Source organism: Jatropha curcas, chromosome 10, assembly GCF_041381405.1.
Source record: "Jatropha curcas cultivar XTBG-Jc1 chromosome 10, XTBG_Jcur_1.0, whole genome shotgun sequence".
NCBI lineage: Eukaryota > Viridiplantae > Streptophyta > Magnoliopsida > Malpighiales > Euphorbiaceae > Jatropha > Jatropha curcas.
In genome coordinates, this window is record NC_143160.1 from 8,678,571 (window position 1) to 8,693,269 (window position 14,699).

The window sequence follows — 14,699 nt, forward strand, 5'->3', positions numbered from 1 at the left end:
TCATTGATTTAAGTAATTAATTTGAAAACTAAAAAAAATATTAAGAACGTTACTATTGTTTTTAATTGCATTTGAAAACAACTATTGATACTCAATTTTTATAGTTTCAAAGTAATGATAACTAATGTTATTACTGGACTTAAAAAAAAACTTCATTACTGATTTGGAACTTTCCAAAAAAAAAAAAAAAAAGAAATGGAAAAAAAATAAAAATATAAAATAACGTCAATATTGGATTAAAAAAATAACATTGTTATAGTTTGAAATTTTCTAAAGAAAATAAACAAAGCGGAAAAAAAAAGAAATAAAAATAGTTGAGTTTATAGTGGAGGATAATTTTGCTAATAAATATTTCAATGGTGAATTTTGTGGAATTTATTTGCAAATTTCATCAATTTTAGTAGAATTTAAGTTAGAAATATCCAATTCCATAGAATTCAATTCGTATAATTCAAATTTATATTTTTTTTTCATTCCAAATGCATATTTTGGATTTTCAAATGAATTCCATAAAATTTTGTAAAATTCACTTGTTTCAAACCACTCTATATCTTCATTTCAATGTAATTTAATCTTTTTCTTTTGAAAATTCAAAGAATTTAAAGTATTGGTCTTTTTTCTCATTTTAATTTGCTAAAACTTAAAGTTGTTGGTTTCTTTTTTTAAATATAATTTATTAATAATATCAAAAATTCAATTATGACAAATAAATACTCAAATAGATGAATTATAGAACTTAATTTTAGACCTAATAAAGTTTGTTGTTAAAAAATTATTAATTTTTTTTAATAATAAAACTAATAGAGGTAATATTGGATTTTTATGTTTAAACATTATTTTGATAAAAAAATTGTAGCTCTTCTTAGTAGCAACTGATATTTTATTTGATTTAGATGACATTGCTGCATATAACATACATGAATTGATGATCTTACTACCTAGTGGGATTTCAGATATCAGTGATTATAAATAGAATGTAATTTTTCAATTCTTTCTAATGATCAATAAAATTAATAATATTATCTATATAAATATATAATTCTTAAAATATTAATGTTGCTATGACCACATATTAAAATATAAAATCTGATGTGGTATTTTATATTTTTTTACTAATTAGTTTTTTATATTGTAATAATTATTGTAATTTTTATTAAATAATGGAGTTACGAACTACAATTATATAATTAATCAATATATTTAGAATATAACTTCAATTTTTTAAAATTTATTTACAAATATAATTAAATACTTTTATAGCTTGTTTAATTATAAAAAAATTAATAATTAAATAAAAATTTCAATTGTATTCTAAAAGAAAAATAAATAATTAGATAAAATGAATTACAATAATTTAATTATAATATATTATAATAATTTATTATACTAATAAACATTTCAGTTTATTACTTGAGAATTAAAAAAAAACATAAAATTACACGTTTCATCATTTAATTAAAATAAATGAGTAAATTGTTTAAATTAAATTAATATAATTATAAGTTATAATATTTTGAAAAGTTATCAATTTGAAATCGATTAAAAAAACAAAATCACATAATTTCGTGCATAAGGCGATAGGATAGATGACTATTTAAACAAATCTTTTACTTGTTAACTTGTTAGACGGTTAGTGTACCGTATCTATATATTGCGGTTGTAAACTAGATATTTTCAATTTGCCTGCAGCTGCAAGGATAAAGTTACACGCTCCTAGATGCCCAACGGTTAGAGACGTAAAAAGTCACGTTGGGATTTGAAACGCAAATTGAAAACATTAGTGGACCGCCACAAGCATAGTGCGGCTTCGCACTTTCGACGCACCGTTATAATATATCTGGAGATTGTAGATTGTTAGGTTTGCTTGTTATTTCGTTCTTGGTTCTTACAATTTCGAGAACATAGGAAAATAGTGAGATTTGATTATAGATTTCCTAAAGAGAGGGAAAAAATATGAAAAGTCATTTTTTAATTTAAATTATGAATAAAATACATACTATAAGTATATTATTAATTTTCCCTAAAAAGTATAATTATAAATAAATTTTCAAGTTAATGATGTATGTCTGGTTAGTATTTTTACATCTTGTAGAACAGTTTTTTTTTAAATAAATACTATTCAAAAGAAAGAATTTTCTCTAAAGAACAGTATATTAGCTTAGTATCAAAAATAAATAAATTTTCAATGAAGATAATATATAATATAGATTTTTAAAATAAAATATAACTAAAAAAAATAAATTGCTTCTTACTTTCACAAATGTTAATTAATTTTTCTTAATCATAAAAAATGTTAATCTAATTAAATTAAACTTTAAAATCATAGAAATAATTATCAAAATTAATATAAATAATAAAAAAATTTTAAAAATATACTCATTTCGTCCTATTTTATTTACATGGTTTGACAAAACAAGCATATTAAGAATTTAGTCAACAAAAGTTATTTCACTTTTTTTTTTACCCTTAACTCATTAAAATATTAATAAAAACCTCTCGTTTAACGAGCGATCGTAAATACTATCGTAGAAAAAAAATAATTGTTCACATATATAAATTTATAAATCTTGTAAATATTTTGAAATATTAAAAAAAATAATAAGCAAATAAAATCAAAAAAATGAAATATTTAATTAGTACATACTATTCTCAAAGTAATTTATATTATAGAAAAAAAATTATCTTAAAACGCTTATATTTATAAAGACAGTAACTAGTTCATTATATTCAAACTAAGACGAATAAAACATTACACAAGAGAGAAAAAGGCCATAAAGAAAAACGTTATCCATAAATTAACTTGATTGGGTGCAAGTTGCAGCAGCTATTAAATTCTAATGTTACCGTTGGCGTCATCGTCTAATAGCTCCGTTTTATCACCTCAAAGGCTCGAGGCTTAATTGAGGGAATAATACCAGCCACATTTATTGACATTTTTTTTTTTTTCACCAGAATGCATAATATTTTTTTTTAATAATAAAATTAAAATAGAATAAAAAATAATGTCTACAACATATTAGAAAATTAGAAAGATAATTACCCACCGATAAAATTTGTTCCTTATTTTTGGGTTTTTTTTTTTTCAAAATTGAGAGATATATTTATTGTTTAACTTCTTTATTTTGTTGTTTGATGTGTTAAAATAGAAACGGGTGTGCTAAATGCCTTACAATGATCCTGGATCATACCATCTAAAAAGACATTTATATCCTTGAGTAATTTTGAAGGGATAAATTGGAGGAAAAGTGAATAAGTTTTGAAAAAAAAGTAAAGTCATCATTATTAATGCTATAAGAAAAAAAGATTAATGTTAATGGCCGTCGTTAATGCATTAAATGTTTTTCCAAAACCTCCTAGACCAATTCAATATCATGTCATTGTCTTGAGCCAATAGTAGAAAAGATTATAAAGAATTTTCTCTGCATTTTATAAAAATGACAAACATATAAATTGATCCCAAGACCAAGCCATGTATTCATAGGCAAGAAACTTAGTCTTCTACTATCCAACAAAGAACTCTCGTCAACTTTGACTCAAACAACTAATATATAACATTCGATATAGCTATTCATGAATCCTAATTGAAATAACACATTTGTATTATTTGTCATACAAAATTAAAATATATAAAAATTTATTATGAAAGGAACATGACACCATTATTTTTATCTAAATCATTTAAGTTATATGAGTAGTAGATTGTGCTATTAAATCATCGGTTCATTTAACAAAATTTTATATTTAATGTGCATTGCGGAATGTAAACCACTTACTATTTTGTCTAAGGTTAATTAATGAAAAGAGATACGTATTTGAAATTTAAATTTTAGATCTGTCTAAAATCTATCAATTTTAGTGTGCACATAATGACATTTTGCATGGCTATATGAAGATAAACTAGACATTTTATACTCAATCATCCTATATCAATTTGAATCAACAACCATTATCCAATACAAAAATAGATTATTAAAAATAAGACTAATTTTTTATTGTTTCAACATCTCAAAGTGATTTGAATTGATGAAATTTAGAAAATGAAATTTGGATTAAATTGCTTTGAATTCATCAAATTCCTTCATCTGGATCTATAAAACTAAACGAGTAATCGTGACCTTAATTTCATTTTTTCATAGAGTTTTATTCTTAAATATTTACTTCATCTGTTTCAAAATATAAGTCGTTTAAAGTTTCTGCACAATGATTAAGAAAGTAATTAATTTATCCAAATTATCTCAAAACTAATATTTAATTGTAAAAGTATTTATTGTATCTAAAGTAAATTAAGATAATATTGAAAAAATATCATTTATTACTCCTTAAAATACTCAAAATGACTTCTATTTTGAGATAAAATAATCGCTCAAAAATAATTTATATTTTAAGACGGAGAGAATATTATATTTGAGAAATTGCTATTTTCAAATACTTGTCATAATTGTTAACAAATAATAAATTATTTTTTTATTTTTACTATTTGTATATTGCTCACGTACTTAGGTATTCTTTGGTTGCATACTTGCGTTGATTTCGGTACCCTCTTTAAAACTTTACAATAAACATGTCTCTTGTGCCCTTTCTTAATAGATGGAGTAATCGTTATTCGACAGCTCGAAAGTGAATCAGTACAAGCTCACATTATCCATATTCACTTACATACATACCACATGTGCTTCATCTTACACTTGACCAACTACAATTAATGAAAATTTAAATTTGGTTTTTGAACATTACTAATGGTATAATCAATCACTCAATGATTTATTACAACTTAGATAAATTGAGTGATTTTTTTAAAACACGTAAAATGTTCAAATGTAACAAGCCTTTCGAAACGGAAGGAGTACTTTGTAGTCAGTATCTTTTTCACTTTCGTTCCTTTTGTAATTAATGATGAATTTAATCCAAATAATTTCATCCCGAAAATCCTTTCAAATTCATTGATTTTCTTTTTCTAACTAAATTTGAAATTCATGAAAATTTTGCAAAATTTATTTTGTGAACATTCCGCCAATTCAAACAATCACTAAAAAACAAAGATTTTAAAACTTAAGACTAGAAAAGAGACGCGCTTAATATCGTTTGGACAAGAAATACGTAAGCGGTAAGCTGGTCCAATGACACCCCTAGTTACTGACCACAAACTACCAAAAAATAGAAAATAAAAAATAAAAAATAGAAATGATACCAAACATCTGTTACTCGCTTGTCAGACTATTAACATAGTAAATATCCTCCGGCACAAAAGACGCCGAATCGGTAATGCTTAGGCGGCTAATTAAGATTCCCCCTCCAAGGGAATCCACATCTACAGTATTTGCCCAAGTCATCATATACGTCCAAAATCCAACTTGTATGTTTGATCATCAAGTTGAAAATGCTGAGGGTCAACCTTTTCATGCGCCTTCTCAATTTGAGTTTTGGGTTACCAAATCATCTTCTTTGTTAATTTGCTGCTATTTACTTGTTTCTGATACTCCCTACTCCATTAAAACTAAATCAAACCTAAAACTGAACGGACCAGATGATTTGAAAATTATCTAAATAACCTGAACAAAATACCAATTGCAGTTAAAGTCTACCAAACCATAAAAAGTGTTACCCAAACTAAAACACTTTAAGAGGCCTAAACTACAGCTCCCATGGCAAAAGACAATTGTAGCAGAAAACTTGCTGAAAAGAAAAATGCAATCATGTGAAGAAAGAAAGAGAGATTATCATGCGCACTGCTTTAAATCTTTTTTTCATGCCATTCAGATGCTGTTTGACAAAGCAAAGATCTTTGCGTTCATCATCAAAGATACAGAAGCAGAGAACCATTGACAACAAATTCTGCTTGAACAGGGCCCATTTTCTTTTTAAGATTTGCGTGATTCACAAGCGAATAACAGTAACATCATCAAATGACTCAGATATCATTTGCTTTTTCAGGTTCTAATTCAAAAAGTGAAGACAGATCATGATATATGGACGAAAAAGAAAACAGAATCATTCCATTTAAAAGAGAAAAAAAAAAGAGTTTATTTACATTGTAAATGACACCCTACTTCAAAGACTCAATCGACAATTGTACAAATTTTCCCTTCATAAGCCGCTCATTTGAATTTCAGGACTCAAAAAAAGGACAAAACATGAAAAAATTTTCACATTCTCATCACCTGACACTCTCATTACTTACAATAAGAACAGAGGATGGAGTGAGGGGAAGAGATTGATTGCTTTGTCTTCCCTTCTCAAAACCTAATCCATATTCTCCTCTTGATATTTCCCTAATCACAAAATTCTACTATTAACCCTCTCCATTATTTTTGTTAACAAACACTGATTTGACTTACAAAGACAGAAACATCATTAGATACAAGAGAACCTTTAAACATATTTACACTAACAAAAGATCCCCCATTTTTTGACTTTTCAATCTCATGAGAATTTCAAAATTCCTCTCACTACCAAAGTTGACTGTTTGTTTAGCTCCTCTTTAATTATGTACTTTTCTTGTATAGTTGAAAACAGGGTTCCTAAGCCAAAGCAGGGATGCTACAATTCCTGCGATCCCTGTCAAGGCAATCAAACCCCTCGATTCTCACCGCAGGTTTGTTTCCAAAATTTGCCCTAACACACCCTCCTTTCCTTGAAGAGGAAGATGGAGATGGTGATGAACCTGATGGAGGCTGAATTGGCATGGGCATAAGCGGCGAGACAGGGGAAAGTTTCTCATCCCCAAATCGAGCATCTTGAATCAATGGGTTAGCTACTCTGCTCGGCGGTGACCCACAAAAAAAGGGGGGCGACGAGGCTACTTGTGTACATGATTGTTCTACACCATAACCACCCTGCAAATATTTACCCAGTAACGAAGTTAATTAACAAAAACAGGCAGAATAGAACAAAACCGATCTATAAAAAATGAACCAAACTTGCTCAGGCCTAAAACTTAATCCTTGTGTTGTATTATTGTAACACAGTTAACTTACCCATCAAATAAATCTTTTAGAAGATAAAACCAGTTTATGCATAATCAGATAAAACATATCTTTATCAAACAGATCTTTATCAAACTTATTCCAGAAATAATTTTGACGCGTAGGAGAACTCATGACAATGAAAGTACACGAGATTAATGAACCACGAGTTCATGTATGGTACCCTAAGTGCTGCTTTTTTTTTTTTTTTTTTTGCTTCCTATTGAAAAATCGCCATTGTTATAGGGACCACACGCAGAATTTTCCATCGCCACAATAATTTAAATCGATTAACTTTTTTTAAAATTATATATCAAATGACCTAACAAAACAAATAAGTAAACAAATTATATATAGAACGGGACAAAAATACCTTAGTGAGGATGATATCCAAAAGATCAGCTCCGGCCTTTGAATCACCGAGTTCTGCTTGGTGGCTGAAATTCCAATGAATTTTATGAGTTTGGAGAGGTAAAAAAAAATTCAATTCTAAAACAAAAAAATAAGGTCTAGAATTTTAAAAAAGATAGAAAAGAAAATTACCTGAGATGCCATCTGAGAGACCGAACCGGGTGCTCGTGAGCGGTGGCGTTGAAAGGACCGAGACGTCTCGGTTTGGGACAAACAACCGTATCTCTTCGTTCCGAGATGGGAACCATAACGGAGCTCCGAATCTCTTCGCGGGTGGAGAAAGCAGTTGGTTGGATCGCACACTGATTCATTTTTCTTTTTTTTTTTTTAATTTTCTTTAGAAAACCTGTAAAAAAGCATAAAAAATTTAGCTTTGGAGGTCATTATAACAGATCTAACGCGTGTGAACAGTTAAACATCAAGATCCAGTCAAAAGAGACTTAATAAATTTACCAAAAACAAAAAAAGAAAAAGAGCTCCAAGTTAATTATTTGCCAGCTTGACATGTTTGACATCTTAGCTCCAATTTTTTTTGGAAAAAAAAATTTATTTTTCCAAAGCAAACGTGTTTTTCCTTATTTTTTTAAAGAAAAAAAAAAAGCAGAAATTTCGGTTTACTATGACCAAAAAAACCGCGATCTGCTAAAAATTCTTCCCAAAATAGCTAGCGAGGATAGATCTAAAACGAATTGAAGAACCAGAAACTTAAAAAGAAAATTATAAAAAGAGATGAAGAAGAAGAAAGGGAGAGCTAATATACCTTATATGCTCAACTGTACAGTTCTCTCGCTTCAATTCTAGTTAGCTATATATTATTTTTATTATTACTATAAGCAGAGACGGAGAAGAAAGGAGCAGAAGCGGAAGTTAGGAGAACGAAGAAGGGACAGAGACGGTCCCGTTTGGTTTTGTAGACATATAGATAGAGGAAATTTAAAGAAGAGAGAGAGGAACCAAGGAAAAGAAAAGGTGGAAAAATTAGAGAGAGAAAAGTCGTTTGGGTATTGGGCAACAGCACAGCCAGAAAGACAGAAGGAAAATATTTAATTATTTAAATAATAAAATACTAATAAACAGTGAGAGAGAGAAGCAAAGAGGAAGAGCTCCACAGAACGGGACCACCAACAACTGCTTTCTTTCTCTCTGTCCCTGTCTATTTCTTTTTTTTTTTTAATTTTATATTAATATTTCTCTCTTTGCATTTAATTAATTTTTAATAATATTTTATTTTGTCACGCAGGCGGTGCCACCCGCGAAATCACATCGATTTATGCATCCTTTAATTTTAAAAAAAATATTTAAGAATGAATATATAAATTAAATATCTTTTACACAGAAAAGATGTGAACAGAGCTACCTGTTACCGAAACGTGGAAACTAAGATCTGGTTAACGTTTGGGGATGTGGTCGGCATGACACCGGTTTTAGCCTTGATTTTTTATTAAAGGAAGATTTTTTTTAACTTATTTATTTATTTTGAAAAGCTCAGGCACTGCACATGAAGCATGGAAGCATAGGAATAGGATCAATTTCAGCAAAAATATCTCTACTTTAGATTTTAAAATATTTTCTTTTCTTTATTAGAAGAATCTACTAAATCTTTTTTATTAAGATTTATTTTTTTCATTTTTTTTCCTGTAATGATATTCCTAAACTCTACGCTCACAACTTAAAAAAAAGCCAAAATATAATTTTACAATTTTAAAAAATTTTGGATTTAAGTCTTGTTTAGTAAAATTAATTATTTTGATAGTTATTGACAATGTTCTATTAGCTATCAGTTATTTAACTACATTTCATAAAATATAAAAATAATGTTTTATAATCCACTCGCACAAATTATAAATATTAGTATAAAGATCAAATAATATAAATAACAGAGCCAGTGTTTTAACCTTAGTTAAAACACGAAACATTATATGAAAATTATTAATGAATAAGGATTAGAGGATTACTCGTCCTTTATGTTTGTCTCTTTGAATATTTTTATATCTTATTTTAATTGTATCTTTATATCATATTCTAAATGCAATACTGATTTTATTTCGAAATTTGAAATTGTCTCGCTTTATTTGTAATTCTAACCTATTAGAGATTATCCATTAATCTTATATATGCCTTACCTAGCATTTGAAGTACAACTTATTCACCTATGAAAAAAAAAAAAACATTACTAAATGACACCTATCAAGAAGTTTTACACTTCCAATTTTAAAATCATACTTGGCCTCAAGTATTTTCCTTTTCATTAAGAATTTAGGAATTTCTTTTTAATTTTATTATTTTTGGAAGTTGGTTACTTTTCTTTATATTTATTCTCTCCCTTTTCGTGGAATCGTAAGAATTTTGAGTGAAACTGTGTTCTTGGAGTGACTTGCCAAAATGGTGATTTAGCCATTTATATTTACTATCATATAGATCATTTGTATAGGGGTTTTAATCTCGCCAAAATCGAATTTTCGCTGCAATTTATTTGTTTTGATTGTTCTACAACTATGAAGTATGAAATCTTGATTCTAACGTTGTCAGTCGTGTATATTACATACTGGTGTCACCAAATAAATAAATACTTGCAAAAATAATTTGCTTTAAAATTCTAAAAAGATGTGAAGTCCAGAAAATTAAGATTCTATCTTCTAGTATAGAAATTAAACTCTAAATTTTATAGTTAAATTTCCTAAATAGTGCTTGGCGAATAATTTCATGAATTTTTTCAAATGATTGTATGAAAGATTTTGAAATTTTTTAAAAAATCTATGATTTCTTCTATTTAATTTCAAAATCTTTCATACAATTACTGTATGTGATTACAACTTTTTTTTTTTTATGATCTCATCGGCCATATGGAAAACTATAAATATGTGTAAGTTCCAGCAACTCAAATTTTCAGAGGAACAGATCATTAATATGGCTCTGCTGTGTCTCCATGACTATCAAACGGCAAACTCGCACACTTGGATGGAGGGCGACACAACACCAGCCGATGGGTTCTTCCAGATGATGCTCCAGTCAAATTAAATGTCGATGCTTCCACAGTTGAGGTGCCTCCTATTATCAGTATTTTCGTTTTAGCTGATTTAGCTTCTATGCCTTAATAAAAGTTATTCTTTTCCTTCTAAAAAAAGAAAAATCTATCGTTTCTCTAAAACGGGTAGTATTTATTGTATGAATACTTAAAACCCTAAAATAAATTTTAAGAAAAGAAAAAAAAAAAAAAAGAAGTGGAAGAAAATTTTGATAAATTTAAAAACGGAAAGTGACAGTTTAACACTAGTACTTAAAGACATAAAATTACCATCACAAAATGCTCTATTACTTGCTTTTTTATGGCTCAGAGCCTTAGGCACTGCTCGGTATTGAACGATGTCGTTGTCAACAAAGTTTCATTGGAACAAATAACAATTTTGACGGTATGGTAAGTCCCACCACACCTAATGTAAATAGATAGTTAATACGGTTCTCTCTCTCACAATTTTTTTTTTTTTTTTTTTTTTTAAATCTAGAAGTTAGAAATTAAGAAATTATACCCTCAGTCCTCTAGTAGACTTGCGTTTTTACTTTGTGATAGGAATAGATTATTGATATGCACCAAGCAGATTAAGATGGCCGAATAAATTGAAGTAACTGAACTGAGCGGTTAACTAAAAGCCAAGCATCGTCTAAATACGTTTAAATAAAATAACGTTCAGTCAACGAAATCATTTAAAAACCATTAATTATTAAGATTCTTACTCAGTCAATTCAGATTCTTACCATAAATATAAACAGTCAGTTATATTTTGAGTGGTATTATAAATAATTATATGAGAATATGGATAGATTATCTGATTTCCAAATTAAGAGCAATACACTAATTTCTTGAGTATTTTTTTTTAGTTTTATCTCTATCACTTTTCAATTGGAATTGTATGCTATAATCATTAATTGAAGGTAAGATTCTATGAAAATGAACTTTGATATATGGTTGCAAATAATATTAAACGATTAACTGGAACTTTCAAATATCATTTTAAATATTATTAAACTTATTTTGTGTTACAGTTACTTGATCATGTAATATTAAATAGATATATTTCAAATTAAAATCCGTTCAAATTTATCAATGGGAGCGATTTTAATTCTAATTAATTTTAACTCAAATTCATGCGGATCTAAGTGATTTAGATGATTTAGATAATTTTTTAATTTTATTTTTTATATAAAAAATAGATAATAATAAAGAAAAATAAGTAAAATAATATGATAAAGATTGAGGGGAAACTGTGGAGGTGGAGTTGACTAGGATGCTATTTTTCTTTCGGTTTCTGTTCCGCTTATGGGTCGTTATTACCATTCAAACAGTTCTGATAATTATATCCCAACCATATAAAAATGATATTTTATTTTTCATAAAATTATAAAAATTTAAATTAATAATCACGTGGAGGGCATCGTTCCAAGAAACAAAGAAGCCATGTTTTAAGGTGTCAAGATTACCATTTCAGTAATGAAAGTACAAATTGGCCACGTTTCATCACATCAAGTGGAGCATTTCCCTTATTATAATAATAATACTAATTATTATTATTATAATTATTAAAAGCCCATTCTGTCCTTTGATTTGATTTGATGCTCTCTTCTTTATTGTACCACGTCCCGCTGCTATATCGAACTGCCAATTGATTCGGATTTTGGACCAACCATTTTTGCTCAACAAAATCTCCGTCAAGATTGTTTTTTATTTTTTTATTTTTTTTTTAATAAATGTTTGTCTCCAATGCTTTACTATTTGTCCAACTCTTTTTAAAGCCTTGTTTGTTCTCCTATACATAAATTTAATGCTAATGCAAAAGTTTATTGCTCTAAAGAATATATTTGGTTGAGATTTTGATATTTCGTTATAATCACCATACTTATAATTAGATAATATTTAAACATATTTAAAAAATAATTTTAATTAACTAAATTATTCTCAACTTTCTGAATAATTAATTATTCTCAAAAAAAAAAAAAAAACCTTTCTAAATAATTAATGCTTCTTTAGTGGAGATATTAAAAATAAGGGTAAAATTTGAATTGACCATAACGTAAATAGTCATAGATTGGGTTGAATTATTCAAATCAACTACAAGAAAATCTCATGGTTTACTAGAATCTTAAAGACAATGTAGTACAATTAATAATTTTATAATAATTAGAAAAATTTTTATTTTTCTTTTGATTTCTTAAATCGTTAAGACCAAGTTAAATCAATTTCCTAACCAAAAAAGAATTTAATATTTTATTTTAATTGTTTTCCGAATTTCATGTGCTTGACCGACTTATTTTGCTTTGCTTCGCGTCAACACAATATAGTAGGTGATTGGCGAGTCAGAAAAATAAATATATAGGTAGGAAATAAGCAGCCAATTATTTCCTTTCCTAATTAACCATTAACAGGTTAATTAAACTTCGTTTTGATGATATGTTCTATAAATGGTTTGTCATCTACTTTAATTTACCTAGGTCGGATCAACAAATTTTGAATATGCTCTTGCATTATAGCAGTAGAATAGCTCAGGCATCAACATGGTTGGATTTAAAACTGGATCTGAATCATAACTGAATCGGTCAAACTCAGTATTAAACCGTGGTCAACGGTTTTTGATTTTAAACCATAAGAAAGACAGTATATTTAAAGATTTGATTTTCAATTCTTTATTTTTTGAAACCGAAACCGGTGGTTTCAATTTGAAACCGTGAAAAAATATTTTAAAAGAAAATTTCAGTTTGTTTTTTTTATTTTATTATAAAGTTTAATTTTTTTATTAATTGGTTTAGTGTTTTCAATAGTAATATTTATTATTATTATTTATTCAAGCTACAAATCTAAAAAAAAAAAAAATTTAAACAACTTGAAATAAATTATCTAATTTCAATTCTAAATCGGAAGGAAACCTAACCTAGCAGTTCCAAAACCGTTTTATAAACGGTCTAAATACAGTTCAATTTTGATTTCACCTTTAATCGAAACCGGCAGTTCTAGAACCATGGTCATACCTAGAATAACCATTAATGTACATTAAACTCTAATTGATAAAATTACTAACCTATTCATTAAGATGGTAAATGGTATCAATACCTATAAAGATAAGAACACAAGTTCGTTTTCAAAAAGTATACAGTTTGACAAGAAATTACAATCCTGTTTCTAAAAAAAAAAAGAAGAGGCGTCGAAGATCGAATCCTAATCACAATTCTTCTCAACACGGAAGAAGTTAGTTCTACATTTGACTGGTTCAAAAATATTGGTCATTTCTTTGGTGAATTAGATGGAAACACAACTAATATAATCACTTTCATGTAATTTTAACTTGTATTGGATTTTCCCACTTTCTCACATCTTTCCATTACAAGTCCAATTCCAGCCTAGGCTGGAATAACCATAATTGCTATTAAGTCCCTAAATTTTTAAGAAAAGAGACAAATAGAAAACGCCATTGACCTCTTAGGTTGATGCTGTTTCCGGCACTGACCATTTAACATTTGACCTAATTTTCTTCGGCCACGTGTCGTGATTAACATAATCAATATCTACTTCCAAGATTATATGGCTATGAAGCATAAGTATCATGGTATTTTCAAGTTAAGGGTCTTTTTCAAATGCTGATATATAAAATTACAAAAAAATAAAAAATCAAGTTGATTAACTTTGTATTGAGTGTATGTGTCTTTCATAACCCCAATAAATAAAGTTAGCTGAGGCTGCTAAAGTTAGGTCTTGCAATTTTGTGAAAGACAGAAAGAAGAACAACTATTTAGGTTGGTGTGACCCACTATGCTTTTTTTACTTTATCTCTAAATAACGAGACTTCAATGGATTGATTCTTTGTCAAAAGAGGGAACAAATTCCAAAATGCTCCCACTAAACCCATAGAGGCGTGACCCATTTGATCAAATCTAAAGTTATTGCGTCATGAATCAAAATTTTTTGGGTCTAATATATGCATATGCAATTTCGTGTCCTAATCGAAAGAATCAATGGCAGAATAAAATAAGCAAAGTTTGATGTGACCACAACTTTGAATTGATCATCAAGTAATATTGACTAATGTAAAATCATCTAATTTTTGAGATTCCTATTTTGTGATGCCAAAAATTTTGGACCATCCGAAATTCCCAATTGCCAAATTGAAAGTGGGAGGCATATGTAAAGTTGTTTGGCTTTTCCCCATGGCTCCACTTATGATGAAGAGATTTGCTCTAAAGGCCATGTCTTTCAAAATTTTCCTGCTTTTCCCTATTCCCTTCATTCTCATAGCTCCTTTTCTTTCATTATTGAAATCATCATGATTAGAGAAAAATTGG

At 28.0% G+C, this 14,699-nt stretch overlaps 1 protein-coding gene across 1 annotated transcript; it reads right to left on the reverse strand.

The window, feature by feature from the left end:
* Positions 1–6,316: 6,316 nt before the first annotated feature.
* LOC105642032 (translocase subunit seca) lies at positions 6,317–8,368 on the reverse strand. The gene is made up of 4 exons (XM_012226706.4): positions 8,134–8,368; positions 7,506–7,719; positions 7,336–7,399; positions 6,317–6,833 (listed from the first exon to the last, which is right to left on the reverse strand). The coding sequence occupies exons 2-4, from the start codon at positions 7,682–7,684 to the stop codon at positions 6,519–6,521; spliced, it is 558 nt and encodes a 185-aa protein (XP_012082096.1). The 5' UTR covers positions 7,685–7,719; positions 8,134–8,368; the 3' UTR covers positions 6,317–6,518.
* Positions 8,369–14,699: the final 6,331 nt, after the last annotated feature.